General features: G+C 55.9%; 1 protein-coding gene across 1 annotated transcript; it reads right to left on the minus strand.

Annotated features, from left to right (window-relative positions):
* Positions 1-689: 689 nt before the first annotated feature.
* Positions 690-5,439, minus strand: B3GNT7 (UDP-GlcNAc:betaGal beta-1,3-N-acetylglucosaminyltransferase 7). The gene is made up of 2 exons (XM_019445599.2): positions 5,308-5,439; positions 690-3,199 (listed from the first exon to the last, which is right to left on the minus strand). Exons 1-2 carry the CDS (start codon positions 5,316-5,318, stop codon positions 2,005-2,007), a joined length of 1,206 nt encoding a protein of 401 aa, XP_019301144.1. The 5' UTR covers positions 5,319-5,439; the 3' UTR covers positions 690-2,004.
* Positions 5,440-18,397: the final 12,958 nt, after the last annotated feature.

An 18,397-nucleotide genomic window follows, 5' to 3' on the forward strand; every position in this document is an offset into this window, starting at 1 on the left:
GCCGTGTCCCTTTTCCCTCTGGGGGCTTGGACCCAGGCAGCCAGGGCCGCGAGGGACAGCCGTTTAGTCCCGTGCCCCCTTCTGCACTCCTAGATGTTGTGTGACGTTAGGACCCAGCCATTCCTTCCACTTCCCTGGAGGAGAGGCCCATTGTAGACAGCCGGGGGCACCTGACCTACTCCGTGATGCCTGGAGCTGGGCCCAGGCAGGGAGCAGCTGGTTTGCTCACTAGGGCCCCAGCGACTCTTCTGGGGACAGCTGCTTTCCCCAACCTAGAGGTAAGCAACTTAGGCCAAGGTTCCCCATACCCTGCAGTCCCCTGAACCACCAACCCCCGACCCCACGGAGCCACTGTTTCAGTGCTTCTCGTCAACCGTATCAGTGCTTCCAGGTTGACCCAAGGGACATCAGGGAGCCCGCGAGCTCGTGCACACCCCCACCCGACCCCGCTCACGGGCGCATCAGGCTCCACGGGAATGCACCATTAGCCGGCATGCTTCTCCCCTCCAGCGCCCCGTCCAGGGGGCGTCTCTCTGTGGTCTCTGCTTTAATCCTGGCACCCACATCCCTCTAAAGCCCTTCAAGCGGTCCTGTGTACCCACCAGCAAGAGGGAGGAACAAGCCGTGTCTTCAGAAATCTCTGGCAACCTGGGCCCTGGACACTCTCTGATGGCAATGGTGACAGGAAGTTTCACACCGGAAAACAACCACCTCCTTTTATTGAGAAAACAGAGTTGATCCCGCAGTCGCTTCCCAGGTGACTCCACCCTGAGAAATGAAGTGGCATCCTTCTGCACCCATCCACAAGGACCCCTGGCCCCGGGCGAGGTGGAACACAAGGGTCCCTCCATCCCCTCCCAGGGGCACACGCTGGCCTGCTCAGGCCCTGGAGAAGTAGGCGTGCAGGGAGGGCAGGGTTCTGGGGGGGGGGGCGCTGTGACGGGCATGGGGGTGCTCTGGGGGGAGGCGAGTGGCCGAGGGAGGTGGACTCTTGCTGGAATGAGGGAAGGGGAGGGAAGAATACCACCATCTCCCGAGGCCCGGCACTCTTTCCTTCCAGATTCTTCATAAATAAAACTTCACAGTAATAGAGGAACGTCCATCTCCAGGGCCAAACCAGCTGGTTTCCGGCCGGGGAGCCAGGCCTCAGTGGGACCGCACGAGGGCCCTGGGCCGGTGGGGCAGCACCGTGACCGCGGGGGGCTGGAGCACTGCTCTCTGGCCCTGTGTCAGGGGCGGGGGGGGGGGGCGGGGGGGGTGCTGCGGCCCGCCCGGAGGTTCTGAGGATGGCTGAGGTAGTCGGAGCGGCCAGCCGCGCGTCCAGACAGAGGCAGATGGAGCATCACAGGCCACGGCCAGGAGTCAGGCCACCTGGGAGCAGACACTGAGCAGCAACTCCAGGCGGGTCTGGGGGGCGGGAGTGGCACTGAGGGCCTTCTGAGGTTCCGTCTCCTGGAGACCCAGGGGCAGGGACCGTGGGGGAAGGGGGGGGCCTGTGAGCCTGCACAGGGCTGAGCCTCTCCTGAAAGGGCTGCTTGGGCCCAGCGGGGGGAGACTGAGGCATTTCATGGGAGAACGAGGATCTTCTCTGTGAAGATGAGAGGGCCGCCACAGACCCGTCCGGGGTCAGGCCTGACCCGGGTACCTGAGCACCGGCTTCCTTCAGAGACCGCCAGGGCCTCCACCAGGTCACGGGGAGCCACGCAGGGCACCCAGGTTAGGAGGGCGACCCGTGGCTGGTGGCCTGGTTCCCGAGATGATCCTCCCGCGGTCCGGGCAGTTCCCAACAGTCCTGGGCCTCAGCTCCACTTTCTGGGGAGTGTCCGCGCAGGGAGGCCTCCTTCCGGCTAACTGCACCCCATCACACCCAGGGGCGCACACGGCCCAAACCCTCCAGCTCCCTGCAGGGGACCACAGACCACGTCCTGGCTTTGCGGCTCCGGCCCCATGATTTCTGGGGCTCAGGAACACCTGCCCTCGCCTGGCCCGGTGGTCGGGCCGGGGTCAGAGCACCTGCAGCTTGCGGGAGCAGGTGAGGTTGCCGTGCACCAGCCCCCACATAGCCAGCAGCTCGGCGGGCAGCAACTTGTGCACCACAAGCATGGAGCGGAAAAAGCAGGGTTCCTTGTTCATGCGGCTGTTGCGGTTCCGAGAGATGCCGAAAGTCTTGAAGCCCTCGTGGGCCGTGGGCTGCACGCCCAGCACCTCCAGACACATGCCCAGGAAGACGTCGTCGATGGGGTACAGCTCCAGGGTGTCGCAGGCGTGATGCAGGCGCCGGGCCAGGCTGCCGGCCATGAGGAAGCCCCCTCCGCCCGCGTACGGCGGGTAGCTGGCCTTGCTGTACAGAACCCCCGGGATGTAGTATTTGTTGTCCTTCTTGCGGATCGGCCTGGCGTGCTGCAGGACGTCGCCCACAAACAGGTCTTCCTGTGGCTGCCGGTCCGCCAGAAATTCGAGCAGGTTGGGGGGATTGACGAAGACATCGTCGTCGCCCTTGAAGATGAAGTGAACTTTGGGGCAGTAGATGTCAAACCACTTGAGGAAGTGGATCTCCTTGAGGGTCAGGTTGAAGAAGCTGTCGAGAAAGTCCCACTGCAGGATGTCGCCGTAGAGGCGGTCTTCGTAGGCCAGCAGCTGCTGGTAGTGGGCCCGCTCCTCCTGCTTGGAGGCCGTTCCCAGCAGGAAGAGGGTGCGCACGGCGCCGCGGCCCCTGCCCACCGTCTCCTGCTCACGGCCCCAGGTCTGGCGGATGGCCTCGCGGCGGTCGTGCTGCGTGATGACCGACTTGACCACCACCAGCAGGTAGACGTCACCGTGGCACTTCTCCGGGTGGTTCAGCAGCATGGGGAAGTATCGGCAGTGGCGATAGGACAGAAACTGCCGGAAGTGTGGTTCCAGGCCCTGGAACCAGGGCTGGTGGGTCAGGTTGACATTGACCGAGCAGTTAGTGATGTTGATGTCCCAAGTCTGGGGCCCTCGTGAGGCCATGGGCGTGGGGGCAACCGCATCCTTCGGGTTCTTCCAGAAACTGTTGGGGTTCACCAGGTGTCCACTTGGTTTCTGAGCCTTTGGTGGCTCTAGAGTGGGGGGCGGGGGTGCCTGCAGAAACTGGTTGGGAGTCAGACTGCGCTGGAATACCGTTACGGCCACCAGCAGGGCCAGGGACAGGCACAAACTCTTGTAGACGGTTTTCTTCCTAGGGGTGAGGGGATGGAGGGTGGTTCAGAGGAGAGAGGAAGGGGTGAGTCCCCTGTGACTCTCCAGCAGCCTTGTTCGGAGCTGCAGTCCCAGATGGGCATGTGGAGCCTGGACACAGACTCAGGTCCTGCGGCCCGAGTGGTCAGAGGAGGGTCCTGCCTTCTCCCCCACCCTGACTTCCCTCTTCCAGGACCAGGGCAACCTCGATGCACGAAGTTTAAGTACAAGCACTGTGGAGTCAGGCTGCAGGGGTTTAAATCTTGGCTCTGCCACTTATAAGCTGAGTGACTCTGAGTGGGTCCCCTTAACCTCTCCAAACTGTCATTTCTTTTTCCCCGGCATGAGGATAACAACAAGGAATTGGAGTGCTGTCTAATGTGCCTGGCACACAGTGGGTATGCAGTCCGGGGATGCTGTGCGTCTACAAGGACGACCTCTGGTGGAGACTTTCTGCCTGTTCCCCGACCCCGGCAAGGCACCCGGTTTGCTTTCATTTCTCTGTGCAAACTTCATGACCCATTGGGGTGAACCATCCTGGGGGGGCAGAGACAGCACCCGCTCTACAGCTTGGGAGCTCAGGAACCTCTGGGGGGACACCAGGGACAGTCTCTAACGTGGGACCTGAAGAAGCCTGTCCCTTCCCCTTCCACCCCATCCATCTGATCCAACGCACAATAGCTGCCCTCATGGCCGAGCGAGGCCCGAGAATGGGACAGGGGTCTCCTGCCGTCTTACCGGCTCTGCTCAGCTTGGGCCCCACTCTCCCCCTAGGAGAGATGGCGTTCCCCCAGCTCTGCCTCCCCGGGGAAGGGAACACATTCAGACCTCCACTCTCCAGGGACCCTCTTTGTCCACAGAGCTCCTACCACACCCATTTCGGAAGCAAAAATTAGAGCTTTTTGCTAGAGGTGCTGGCAGGCCCAAGGCAGGGGGCCTGAGCCCTGGGGCCCCAGGACCCTCTCTCCTCAGCTCACACTCTGGAGGTGGCTAGGCCTCCTGGCCTGGTCTCTCTTGTGGAGACACAGGGGCTGGGGGCTTTGGGGACACAGGCAGTCCAGAAGTGTGGCGTCACAGGGCCAGGCCAAGAGGGAGACAGCCCCAACCTCCAGAGGGGGAGCCGCAGGGCAAATGGAAGAAATAGACTGCGATGTGGCATTACAGGGATGCTGGAGAAGTTGGGGGTGGCCCTCATGCCTGACTAGTTGAAGGTTCAGGCACCCAGGGCTGGTAAATGCTGAGCCCCCTGGAGCGATGTTTTCCCATGGATTCCCAGGGTTCCGGTTTATGGGGTAGGAGGAAGACTGGGTCACCCCAGGTGCTGGAGTGGGGGGTGTGACCCAAGACTCGACCCTCCCAAGGGGGACAGCAGAATGTTCTGGGTCAGGGTCTCTTGCCCCAGGCGTTTCAGCGAAACACCCCTTCCCCTGAGTCGGGGAGGTCGGGACTGGAGGAAGTCCGGCGGGGGTCACCCCAGGGGAAGGGGATGCGGGCGAGGCCCCTCTGCCCAGGCCTATCCACCTGCACCACCCCACTCCATTTGTAGGACTGAAGTCCCTCAGGGGAGTAAAGAGAAGGGGACAGGGGGAGTGGGGCTGGAGGCCCGAGCTCCCCCGGAGGAAGGAAAGCCCCTCGGGGCGGGGGGGGGGGGGGGGGAAGCGGGGGAGAGGACGGCGGTCGCTCAGGACGCAGGAGGCCCTCAGAACGGGGGACGCGACCGGGCTGCCGGAGAGCCCTTGAGTCCCCAAAGCCCGGGGTCCCGAGGTGGGCTCAGGGTGCCGCGGGGCCCGGGCCGGGCAGAGCCGAGGGGCCGCCGGCGAGGGCAGCGCGCACGGGCTCCGCGGAGCCCGGCCGCGTCCGGCTGGTGCGGGCGCCGCGCATCCCCGGGCATCCCGGCCGCCGCCGCCGCCGCCGCCGCCGCCGAGCCCGTCCGTCCCGGGAAACTGAGGCCAGCCCCGGGGCACCCGGCGCGGCATCCTCCCATCCCCGAGAGCCGCCCGGCTCCCCCCCCACCCCCGTGCATCCCGGACCTCGGGGGAGGGAGCCCAGGGTCCCCGCGCCCCCCGGCCCGGCCCCCCGCCCGACGGCCCGGCCGGGTCCCCCACTCACCACAGAGACATGGCGGCCCGGGCCGGGGCGGCGGCGGAGCGGGGCGCGCGGGTCGCAGCTCTGGGCGCCGCGGCTCGGGGACGGCGGGCGGGGACGAGGACGGGGCGGGCGGGAGCGAAGGCCGGGCCGCGCCCCCGCCGCGACTTTCCACTTCCCCGCGGCCGGAGGAGGGACCGGGAGGGGCGGCGGCGGCCCAGGTGCGTTAACCCCTTCGGCGCCCCCGGCCCTCCAGCCCCTCGGCCGCCGGGCCAGCGCTCCGCACTGCGGCGAGCGCGGGTGGCCCATTTCCTAGAGGCGGAACCCGAGGCCCGACCGGGAGTGGGGACCTCGGAGCCCACGAGGATCGCTCCCGTCACCCCTGCCCCCGGGTACTCGGTTTCTCCCGCGGAGCTTCCATGGGGTCGTCGGCCCTTCTGGAAGACTGTGAACCAGGACACCACCCACCTGCAACCTTCCTGGCGCCCCGCGGTCCCCACCGGCTCCCTCTGGCCCTATTAGGACTTTTTTTTCCGTGGTAGGGGAGGCAGAGGAAGACAAAGCTTCCTTTTCCCCCTCCGATTCCCTCTGCTTTCTCCCCATTCCCCCTTCCCAGGGAGGCCTCCCTGCACCCTGCTGTTGGGGCCCCTGGGCCAGCCATCTAGGGCTTGTCTGCAGGGGAGAGGGGCTGCAGGGGGGAGCAATGTCTGTGAGATAAGACGCCCCAGGAGGCTAGGCTGCCCGTGTTAGGGGCCACAGCTCCGGAAGCCTTTTTCTGTGCCCCAAAGTGGAGGCCCTCTCCCCCTCTGGGGTCCCTCCTGCCTCAGAGGGCTCCCCTCACTACCAAGGGAAGGCCTGCTTGCCTGGCCCCAACCATCTCTCTTTTCATCCATCAACAAATATTTCACTCAAACCCCTTTTTTGTCCCCAGCCTTTATTAATCTGCCTGTGTGTGTGCCAGACCCAGCGTTTCCTAGGGAGTGGGCTCAAGTGACAGAAGACACAGAAGGGAATTCTTGGCTCAGCAGGGTCTGGGGAGATGGGTGTTTCCATCCGGGTGACTTCCAGAATCGTCTAGCAGGTAAAAACCTCTGCTGGTTTGGCCGTTGCCCACAGGTCTGTTCTAGTCTTGCTCCATGATGAGGTCCCATGGCTGAGCTGACAGCAGGACCTCAGAAAATGCCCATAGAATTGAAATGGAAGCATTTAACAGTGCAATAAAGAATAGCTAACATTCATCAAGCAGTTACAATACGCCAAGCATGATTCTAGGCTCACACATGAATCACTTAATCCTAGAGGCATGTACTATTTTATTCCCAGTTACAAAGGAGGAAATAGAGGTGCCCAGAGGAGGAAAACCCAGGGGGTCAGGTCTTATAGTAAACAAAGCCAGAAGGCTTGGCTGGCTCAAGAAGCAGGCCCCTGAGCCCTTCTCCAGGGGACAGCAGTGGCAGGGAGTTATTTTCCTGCCAAGGGGTTCCCTAGGGAGGCCGGGAGGTCCCTGAGTATAGAGGCTGGAGGTAGGAACTCTGATAAGGCCATGCCTGCCAAGCTGGGCCCTAAACCTAGGACCCTGAGCCTGGGGTGAGGAGCCTCTTTATTTATTTTTTAAGATTTTATTTTTAAGTAATCGCTACACTCAACATGGGGCTCAAACTCACAACGCTGAGATCCAGAATCACATGCTCTACTGACAGAACCAGCCAGGAGCCCCCAGCTCTTTCTTTAAGGCTCCAGAGGCCCTTGGAGGAGGAGGAAAAACCCAAGATTTGATAGAATTTGCCGGCATGTTGCAAGTTCCAATCAGGGAATGTGAAGGGCCTTCCAGGCAGAATTCCAGTCAAGAACCCTGGGGCCAGTGCTGTTTCTAATGGCCCCTCCCAAGTAGGGAAGGAGCAGAGGAGGGTCTGACCTGCAGCCCAGAGCCCCTCCTTGGCTTGGCTGCCGGCCCCTGCCCCACTGGCCACCTGTCCCACAGGTCACCCAGCGCTGCACTCCACTGCCCAGGCTTCTGGGTTCTGCCCCTTCACCTTGCAAGTGTGGCCTGGAGGGAGGGCCAGGGCAGCCTGGCCAAGGACATCCCATCCAGGGTCAGCACTGACCTCTCACCCAGAAGCTATGGGGTTTCCTCAGGTGCCTGGGAGGGGCAGACACAGCCGCCCCTGGGAAGGGGCTTGGAGCCCAGGTTCTGAGACTGGAGGGGTGGGGGTGGGGTCAGGGCTCTACACTTCCGGGCTGTCAGTAGGGGCAGGTGGCTTATCCCCTTGAGACCTCAATTTCCTGCCAGCACAGGGTTACGCGAGATGACGCATGCGAAGTGCGTAGATTAGTGTCTCCTACATGGTGGCATTATGACAGGTTGGCTGCTGTTGATAGTATTAATATTTGGCCTGACCCAAAGGCCCCAGAACCCACCGGGGCTCAAGGGGGTGGTGATGGCTGGAGCCGCTAAAGGCCAACTGAGTGTTTGCCAGTGGAATTTGGTTCATTGAGAGGAACAGTTTGTCATCGTGGATTCATTTGATCTGTGCGTACCTACGTGGAACTAGGATGGGGGGAAACGGATGAAAGTTAAATACTCAGTCCCTGACTGCCCGGGGTGGGGTGGGGGGATGGGGATGTGGGAGCCGGGCCAGCCCCTGGTCAGTTCTCACCCTGCAGGCTGCTTGGGCCTGTCCCTATCAGGAAGCGCTCGGAGGCTCACCCAGTCTGGCTCATTCCACCTGTCCCAGCCCCTGTGGGCAGAACCCCAGCGGATTCCTGCTGATTATCTCAAACCACAGTTGAGGTGGTTGAGCAAGGCCCTGAGGAGGGGGGAGGTCAGTCTGCAGATGGAATCTTCTCCGGGGCCCACAGCCCTGGCTAAAGGCTATGGAAGCTGCAGAACCCAGGTCCCAGGAGGTGGGGTGGGGCTGGGCATGGGGAGGTGGTCTGTCTGTAGCCTGGAGGGATGGTGGGGGAATGGGAAAGGTAGTTGGGTAGGCAGAGGGAGTCCCATGCAGCGGCGGTGGGTTAGATGTCCCTGTCACTGTCCCCTCTTTCAGGCTGAGGCGCTGCCCTGGAAGAGGGAGCTCAGAGAGCCCCTGATGTGGGAGAAACTCCCCTTCCCTCAGTCCCTCTTCCTTCCCCGCACCTCCTTTGTACCTTCCCTCTCCTTTCCTCCCCATCCCTGCTCCTTTTTCCTCTGCCATTTCCCTTTCTCCATCCCTATTCCCACTTTCTGTTGTATCTGCTCCACGAACACTCTAGAATTGGTTGGAATCCAGATCCTGCTGGTTTGACGCAAGAGCATCGTGGCCGTTGACGGGGGAAGGGGTGGGGGGTGGAGGGGAGGCCAAGGACCCGCAGACATTCTGGTGTGGGGAGACATCTGAAAGGCCAGAGGTTGTCCTGGGTCAGCCTTTGACTGGACAAAGTGGGGCTGACTTGGGCCCCAGAGAACCTGAATGCCGGGTGTAGGGAGCCCTGGGCTCCTTACGTAGACTGCCGTGAACAGAGGCCGCGTTGCCCTGGCTTTAATCACATCAGTGCGGCCGTGGGGTGTGTGTGAGTGTGTGATGGAATTCATTTTCATGGTCAAAGACTCTGAGGAGCTACCCTACCCTGGCAGCCATGGCCAGTGCTTCGAGTGTGGCCGTCTACACTTGCAGAGGGCCTGCTGATTAGCAGTGGTGTATCAGAATTAGAAGCCATCCCTCTGTAGTGAAAAGAGTGTCCCTGAAGACGTGTGCTTGGCAAGAAATACAGCACAGACCCCGCTCCCCATGACTGAACGAGTCCAGCAGCCCAGCAGAGCAGTGCCCTGCATCCAGAACTTTCTCTAATTGGTCCTGGGTGCCCCACACAATGATCTCACTGGAGTGTTAGCCAACCTTTGGCCATCATGTCCTTGAATCTACCCAGAGAGAAGCTTTGCTGCACAGGATGGAGAGTGGGGCTCCCCCAGGCTCCCAGGCAGGGATGGGGTGGCACTGATTTCATTGTAACTTACCGTCCTGTGAGGAGGTGTGGGGTGAGGCTTACCATCTTCACTGCCTCTGTCCCTGGTGGCCACCCACATCTACTGTAGAGGATGACCACCCTGCAGGGCATCCTGGGAAGAACTGCTCAGTCAGGAGGACATAGCACAGAGGAGGAAGAGAAAGAGAGACCGAGAAGAAGCTGGCAGAGAGGTGGGGAGGTGGAGGAAGGGAGGAAGAGTTCAGGGGGGCAGGGAGGACAAGGTTTTCAAAGCATGGGGGATCTGGTCTGGAGTCTGGGAAGTCCCCGCACCCAAAGGAAGATCGGGCCAGAGAGAAGCTCAGATCACAAGGCCTCCAGAGAAGATGGGCGGGAGAGTTAAAAGGGGCTCCACCTGAGCAACACAATGAACAACATCCTGTTCCTGGGGACCCCCAGATGTCCTTTGATGGCCAAATGCTGCTCAAGCCAAGACTGAATGAACAACCAAGAAGCTAACATGGCCATGACCAGTGAAGATGTTTTTAAATTATAATTTCAGGGCCTGCCTGCAGAGAATCTGGTGGAACCTGGGAAATTGTTTTTTTTTTTTTTTTTTTTTTTCAGTTTCCCAGATGATTCTGAGGTACAGGCAGGTTTGGGATCCACTGGCATTGAGCCCTCCAGTTCCAGCTCTCTTAGGTGTGAGCAGGGGCAGAGGAGGGACACTGTCTCCTGTGACCCTGAATAGAAGGAGGCCAGGATGGGGAGGCAGCTGTTGAGGAAAGTGGGGGTAGAGGTGGGGAGAGCTGAGGAATTCACTTTTCCCAGCCCAGCAGGTGGCAGTTAAGGAAGAGCTGGAGGAGAGTGGGAAAGGGTGGCCGCGGCCTCTGTGTGGGGTCTGCGGGAGGCAGGGAGAGACAGCAAGGAGTGTTCAGTGCCATTTAGGGCTCCTCTGGGTGTGAGAGACAGAAGCCCAACTCAAACTAGCTCAAGCAAAAGGAATGTATTTACTCCTATGGGGGGAAACCACTCTCTCTTGCTCTCTCTTGTCTCCTTACAACCCACACCCCTGGATAGTCCGCCCATCTCCTGGCTCTTCTACATCCGCAGGCTCCTTCCATGAAGAGTAGGAGAGAGGTAGGTGTGCAGATGGCCTCAGGCCTTTATCGCTCTATCTTGATGATCCCAGAGGAAAGAGGTGTTTTTTTTGTTTTTTGTTTTTTGTTTTTTTCCCCTCCCAACCTCCATGTATAAAATTCCAGGGAAGGACTCTCGTTGGTTTTGCCTCAGTCACACGCCCAAACCTGGGTCAGTGATCGTGTCTGGGGGCCTGGATACTGTCACCGGCTAGACCTGGCTCATGCGTCCCCTGTGGTGGTTGGGGCAGGGCCTTGGGACCAGCAGCCCCACAGGAACAACCTGGAGGGGCAGGTCCCTCAAAGGAAGCTGCTGTTATCAAGAAAGCAGGGGCAGGGGTGCCGGCCAGTCTCCTCACTCGTGCCGAATCCCCTTGGACTCTCAAATCGCCTTCTCAAACACACCTGTAAGACTGGGGGCCCCAGGAGGAAGACGAGAGGGGTGGGTGGCTGTGTGGGCAATGTTCCCACGTGGTTTCCTGACAAATCCTTCTCTCCTGGGAGGGAGGAGCTCCCAGGCTGGCCGGTGGAGGCTCCCAGGCTGGCCGGTGGAGGGTGGACGCAGCTCCTTGGAGGGCTGGCCGCTCTCTGGCCCTTTTCCCTTGCCTGCGCCCCCACTGGCTGGTCTGGGGGTCAGCCAAGGCCACCCGGGGCTAGGGGGTGGGGGGGGTGTGGGAGCCAGTCAGTTGAGGGCGGGGCTGGGCAGCTGAAAGAGAAGCCAGGGTTCACAAAGGCTCGGGAACCGGCATCTGGGCAGGCTTGGGAGAAGTGGGGTGGAGCGGCTGCACAGGAACGGAGGAAGCGCTCCTACACGCGGCCAGACAGACGCACGGACACGTTCACACACAAGCACGCGCATTCGGAGAGACGCACGCATAACGCTCGTATTCGTACACACAGGAGACACGTGTGCACCTAGTGAGAAAGGCACATAGACACCCCCTACACGGGGATGCACATTTCTGGAGAGATGCACACACACACACACACCTGGACATAACGGCAGACACACATACACAGATACTCATCACACAGGGACACGCCTAGAGAGACACGTACCTTCACACACGTACACTCACACACCCGAGGTTTTTCCCGGGAGGGAGGGGCCTCCCCTCGCCACCTCACCTGCTACCGGTGAAACCCCACCTGGCAGGCCCAGGGGCGCCACCTCAGGATGAGGCAGGTCCCTACTGTATCCACGAGTAATGGTCTCTTTTGATCCTCCCCCAGGTCCTCGAGTCTGTGCCCGTCCCTGCCTCCAGGAACCTCTGGGCACTGCCCACGGGCCCTTAATACCACCCACATCTACCCCCAGCCCCTCTTCCAGCCACCCTGGCCTTCTCCCATTTACCAAGATCCCAGCTTTCTTCTGCTCAAATGCACTCCCCACTTCTGAAACGAGTGAATTCCTGTTCATCTTTCAAACCCCAGCTCAAATGTCCCCTCCCTTGGGGTGGATGCTTGCTCCCTTGGCCGGCATCACGTCTGTCTGTCCCTCCTCCATCGATCGCACCACACTGGACACAGGGGAGTACCGGGGAGCGGAGGGGAGGCACGGACGCCTATCGGTTGAATAGCCAGGGAATGGATTGCCAGCACCGGCCACCCGGAGGACACCCTGGCAGGGAGAAGCGCCGTCTTGCCTTGGGCACATTCAGAGCATGACGGGGTGTGCCTAGCCTGGGGAGGCTTGGGCGGCCCAGACAGTTTTGCAGAGCCCGGTCCCACCCCAGCACACACGTTCAAATTCACACTGACGCGCATTCACACGCGGGTGGGCATTGTGCCCCCTCGTCCTGGGCAGCTGGGCTGCCCCTCCCCCCAGGCCACCAATGACTCACGTCCCCACCCGCCATGGTCTGCTTGGGCACACACAGCCTCCTTTCAGCCCCTCAGCCTCAAACACTAGCTTACTCTTCCCTCCCCGGCGCCTCTCCTTCCCCAGAGCCGGCCTGCCCTCCCAGCCTGGCAGCTGAGCCCCACGGGGAGGCCATGCAGAGGCCTCCTTCCTCTCCAGAGCACAGGGCTCCCTGTCTCTCGTCACCCGGCTTCTGTCCAAGCCAGCCTTGAATGGCTGCCTTTTCATGGCTCAGAGCCTGGCCAGGTGCATTCTGGGTAGCCCTGCTCCCGCCAGCGTCTGCCAGGAAGCTGTCGGCCCTGGTGCTGCTACCACTGAGGCGCGAGAGCCAGAGGGGCCGGTGAGACTCAGCTTCGGAGATCCCTCCCAGGCTCTGGTCAAAGGCCTCCTCACGCCTACAGATGCTTCACACACACCTTCCCATCTGTCTCCTCACCAGGCCTAAATAGTCTGGCCAGGCACAGATTATTATTATCATTCCCGTTTTACTAAGGGAAAAACTGAGGCCCAGAGAAAGGTCAACCTGCTGGTGAGTGGTGGAGCTGGGACCCAGTCCTGGTACAGAGGGGTTAATAACACAATGCACGTCGCGGGATGGCGCTGAACGTGATGAGGTGGCCAGGCCGGGCACCCTGGGGGTTCCTCAAATTGCCACCGCATTATGAGAGTCACGAAAGCAGTTGTAGGTTTTATGTCCAGCACCCCTTCCTTTTTTTGATAACAGACCTCCCCCTCTGGTTTGTGGCTGGGTTCTCAACCAGGGCGGGCCAGTCACAGTCCCTTACACCTTCTCTTGCCTCAAGAGTGTTCTCAGTCCAGGGGAGAGGCCTGTGACCTGCACTGGGCCAGTTAGGGCTCTGCCCTCGGGAGTTTCAAAGTAAACTAGGAGAGGGACTCCCCTTTTCTCTCTGATCATGGGGGTTTTGAGGGTGTGACTCAACATATTGGGGGAGAAAGTATGTCACATGCACCCCACGCCCCCTTCACTCAGCAGTGGGAGAGAACAGAACAACACAGAGCAAAACAGAAGCAGAGTCTGCATGGGGCCAGAATGGCGGTTCTAGAGACCTTGTGGTCAGCAAAACAGAGTCCCTCCCTCAAAGATATCTATGCCCTAGTCCCCAGAACCCGTGCCTATGTTGGGTTATAGGCAAAAAGGATGCAAATGTAACTAAGGTTACAGACCTCGAAATAGGGTGGCTAGCCTGTGTTACCCAGGGGGGCCCAATCTAATCACAAGAGCCCGTGGAAGTAGAGAACCTTCCCTGTCCGAATGCAGCAGAAAGGAAAATCAGGAAGATTCCAGGAGTGAGGGGGATTTGGTGTGCCTTTACTGGTTCTGAAATATAGGGAGCCGCCTGCAGCCCCGAGACCGGAGAGAGGTCTCTGTGAGCCCCAGCTGACAGCCAGGAGGATACGAGGACCTCCGTCCTGCAACCACAAGGAACTGCGTTCTGCCCACGGTCTGAATGAGTTTAGAAGCAGACTGCCCCAGAGCCTCTGAATAAGAGCCCAGCTGGCCAACACCTTGGTTTTGACCTTGTAAGATGCTGAGCAGAGAAACTAGCTGAGCCAATCCACACTTCTGATCTACAGAGTGTGAGAGAATAAATTCGAGTTGTTTTAAGTCACTAAGTTTGTGGTACTTTGTTACAGCAGCATTAGGAAGATAATATACACCCTAAGTGAGTATTATATTACATTATATTATACTATATTATATTATATTATATCATATCATATCATGTTATATTATTATTAATATATTATATATAATACTGGTGTGACACTGCCTTCCCTGATGTGGTTACAGGTGCCAATAATTTTTTGTTGCTGTTTTTTTGTCACCCCCAACTAAAGACTTTTAACTCATGCCATTATTGTTATCTCCTTCAAAGCTCCCCCCCACGGCCCGCCGTCACAGGCATGTAGGAGACAGGACACCTAGAACTTGAGACGAACGCACAAGCTTGAGGAGAGCCAAGAGTGTGGGAGGGACAGGTCCTCTCAGATCTCACAGTCTTTACAGGCTTGAGGCAGTTCTTCCAGAAGGCGCAGGTGGCCTGGCTCTGCCCCTTCCTCACCGAGCTGGATCCTTCCCTTCCCCACAGCAAGGCTGAGGTCAATGGGGAGAAAGCCAGTGCGTGCGAGCCAGGGAGGAATGACTTGTGAAAACTTTCTATGGTGGCCTGGTCCAAGCTTGTAAAGGCTGGCAGGGTCAAAAGACATAGAGGTTCCAGTCCAAGATGGCAACGAAGGCACTCCTGAACTCACCTTCTCCCACGGACACCCTGACTCTACAGCTACACACGAGCAATTGCCTCTGAAGGAAGTTCAGAAACTAGCTGGGCAACAACTACACATCAGGAGAACGACAAAATATCTACATTGAAAAGTCTGAGATACACTCTCATTACGTACATCACCCCAGGCACAGTGACACACAATTGCGAAGGGATTCACAACTCCACCTTTTCCCCAAGGAGCCAAGTGTTGATCCAACATCCAGCACCCTGACTTTTAAGACTTCCCCCTAAAGGATGGGCCCCCCAGACACCTAGCTCTGAAAGCCTACAGGGCTTGTGTCCCTGAGACCGACCAGACTAGAGCAAACAAAGAAAGAGTTCTTAACTGGCTACCCATCCCCCGCCCCCCCCAAGGGCTCTACTATCAAAATTCCAGTGGCATTTTTCAAAGAAATAGGAAAAAACAACACCAAAATTTGTATGGAACTATAAAAGACCCTGAAATGTCAAAGTAATCTCGAGAAAGAACAAAGATGGAGGCATCACCCTTCTTGATCTCAAACTATACTACAAAGTGATAGTAATCAAAACAGTGTGGTATTGGCATAAAGACCGACACCTACATCAGTGGAACAGAACACAGAGCCCAGAAATAAACCCACATATGTATGGTGAATTAACTTACAATAAAAGAACCAAGAATATATAATGGGGAAAGGATAATCTTGTCAATAAATGGTGCTGGGGAAACTGAATATCCACATGCAAAAGAATGAAACTTGACCCTCATCTTACACTACACCCAAAGTCAACTCAAAATGGATTAAAGGCTTGAATGAAATGTAACCTGAAACCATAAAACTTCTAGAAGAAAACATCGGAAGTAAGTTCCTCAATGTTAGTCTTGGCAATTTTTTGGAATTTTTTTGAATTTAACACCAAAGGAAAGGCAACAACAAAAAATTAAACAAAGTTGGGCTACATCACCAAAAAGCTTCTGCAGAGCAAAGGAAACCATCAAAAATTGAAAAGGCAACCTACAGAATTGGAGAAAATACTTGCAAATCATGCATCTGATGAGAGGTTAACACCCAAAATATACAAAGAACTCATACAACTCAACAGCAAAAAATCTGATTAGAAAGCAGGCAAAGGAACTGAATAGACATATTCTCAAAGAAGACATCCAAATGGCCAACAGGTATGTGAAAGGGTGGTCAACATTACTAATCATCAGGGAAGGGAAAAGCAAAGCCACAAAAGACAAGAGATAACAAGTATTGGTGAAGATTTGGAGAGAAGGGAACCTTTCCTTGTGCATGTTTGGCAGGAATGTAAATTGGCGTAGCTGCTATAAAAATAATACGGGGCACCTGGCTGGCTCATTTGGTAGAGGATGTGACTCTTGATCTAGGGGCTGTGAGTTTGAGCCCCACATAGGGCACAGAGGTTACGAAAGAAAGAAAGAAAGAAAGAGAGAGAGAGAAAAGAAAATGGAGGGTTTTTTTTTTTTAAAAAATAAAATGTGAAACTACCATATGATTTAGCATTCCCACTTCTGATTATATATTCAGAGGAAATGAAAACAGGATACCAAAGAGACAGATGCACGCCCATGTTCTTTGCAGCATTGTTCACAATAGCCAAGTTATGGAAACAACCTAAGTGTCCATCAATGGATAGGTGGACAAGAAATATGGTCTATATATACATATATACACACACACATATATGTGTATACACACACACACACACAGGAATATTATTCAGACATGAGAAAGAAATTGTGCCATTGTGACAGCATGGATGGAACTTGAGGGCATTACACTAAGTGAAATAAGCCAGACAGAGAAAGACAAATACTACATGGTATCATTTATATGTGGATTCTTTTTAAAAAATTTTTAAAAATGTTTGTTTTTGAGAAAGAGAGAGAGAGAGAGCATGAGTGGGGGAGGGACAGAGAGAGAGGGAGACACAGAACCCGAAGCAGGCTCCAGGCTCTGAGCCGTCAGCACAGAGACCGACGTGGGGCTCGAACCCACGAACCGTGAGATCATGACCTGAGCCAATGTCAGACGCTTAACTGACTGAGCCACCCAGGCGCCCCACTTATATGTGGATTCTTAAAAAAAGAAAAAGTCAAACTCAGAAACAGATAGAAAACAGAGCCAGGGGCTCCATGGAGCAGAGGAAGTAGGGAGGGGTTGGTGAAAGGGTACAAACTTGCAGCTATAAGATGAATAAGTTCTGAGGATCTAATGGCGAGGATAGTAGACAACACTGTATTGTATAGTTGAAATTTACCAAGACAGTAGAACTTAAATGTTCTCACCAAAAAATAAATAAATAAATAAATAAATATGTGAGGTGATGGATATGCTAATTAACTAGACGGAGGGAAGCCTTTCACAATGTCTACTATATGAAATCGCCGTGATGTATACTTTAAATATCTTACAATTTTATATTGTCAATTATACCTTAATAAAGCTGAAAAAAAAAAAAACATGGGAAATCATGATTCAGAGGAAGATTTGTAGCAACAGGACAGGAAAGGCTGGTGTTTTACTATATGCAGAGATCACCCAGATAGAAAAGACAGGAAGGCCCAAGGAAAGAAATGATGCAAAGGGAATGAGGAAGCCATTCTCAAAGGAGTATAAAGCTAACTCACAGACAGATGGGAAAGAAATAAAGAGGAGGTAGAAGGAAAGAAGGGAGGAAGGAGGAAAAGAAGAAAAGAAGGAGGGAAGGAGGGAAGGAAGGACGGAAGGGAGGAAGGAAGAGAGGAAGGGAGGAAGGAAGGAAGGAAGGAGAGAAGAAAGGAGGGAAGGAGGGAAGGTGGGAAGGAGGGAAAGAGGGAGGGAAAGAGGGAAGGAAGAAAGGAAGTAAGGAAGGAGGGAGGGAGGAAGGAAGGAGAGAAGAAAGGAGAGAAGAAAGGAGGGAAGGAGGGAAGGTGGGAAGGAAGGAAAGAGGGAGGGAAAGAGAGAAGGAAGAAAGGAAGTAAGGAGGGAGGAAGGAAGGAAGGAAAGAAGGAAGGAAGGAAGGAAGAGAAATGCCATTTTCTCCTGAAAATGCCTGGAGATAATGGCATCTGAGCTCCTAAGTTGCCCACCTCCCCATCCCAGACTGCCCTCCTGCAACTGTAACCTGGTCCCCCTCAGTTTCTTCTGGAAAATCTCAAGGCACCATCAGCATTTTTTGTTGTTCCCAGTGGGTCTTTAAGCAGCTCTCTGGAGCCATGTTTTCCAGAACCTACATCTAGGGCCAAAGTTCCTCAATGTGCTGTTCACCTTGCCCTGACCTGCACCCCCCCCCCCCCCCCCACTCACAAACATTGAGCAATGAGGGCACACAGGCTGCCAGGTGCTGGACCGGGAATGAACATTTCTTAGATACAACACCAAAAGCATGATTCATAAAAGAAAAAAAAGTTGATAAACCATACTTCATCAACCTAATTTCTGCTCTTTGAAAGACATTTGGAAAAGAATCAGCAGACAAGACAGAGACTCGGAGAAATTATTTGCAAAGCAAGTTTCTGATAAAGAACTTGCGTGGTGAGTACAGAAAGTACTCTCAAATGGAAAATTAGAAAACAAACAACTCTATGAAAAAAAAATGAAAGATTTGAATGGACTTCTCACCAGAGGAGATCTACAGAGGGCAAGGAATCACATGAAAGACGTTCAACACCATTGGTCATTAGGGGAGTGTGAATTAAGATCACAATGAGAGACAGATCTATCAGAATGTGTTAGTTAGCAAGACTGACCATGTCAAGTGTTGATGAGGACACGGAGCACCTAGAACTCTCGTGCGATCGTGGTGGGAATGTACATTGGTGTGTCAACTTTGGACAACAGCTGGACAGTTTCTTAACCAGTTAAACACACCTACCCATAACCCGGCCATTCCACTCC

This window comes from Panthera pardus, unplaced genomic scaffold, assembly GCF_024362965.1.
Source record: "Panthera pardus isolate Hobbes unplaced genomic scaffold, ASM2436296v1 HiC_scaffold_10, whole genome shotgun sequence".
NCBI classification, from domain to species: Eukaryota; Metazoa; Chordata; class Mammalia; order Carnivora; family Felidae; genus Panthera; species Panthera pardus.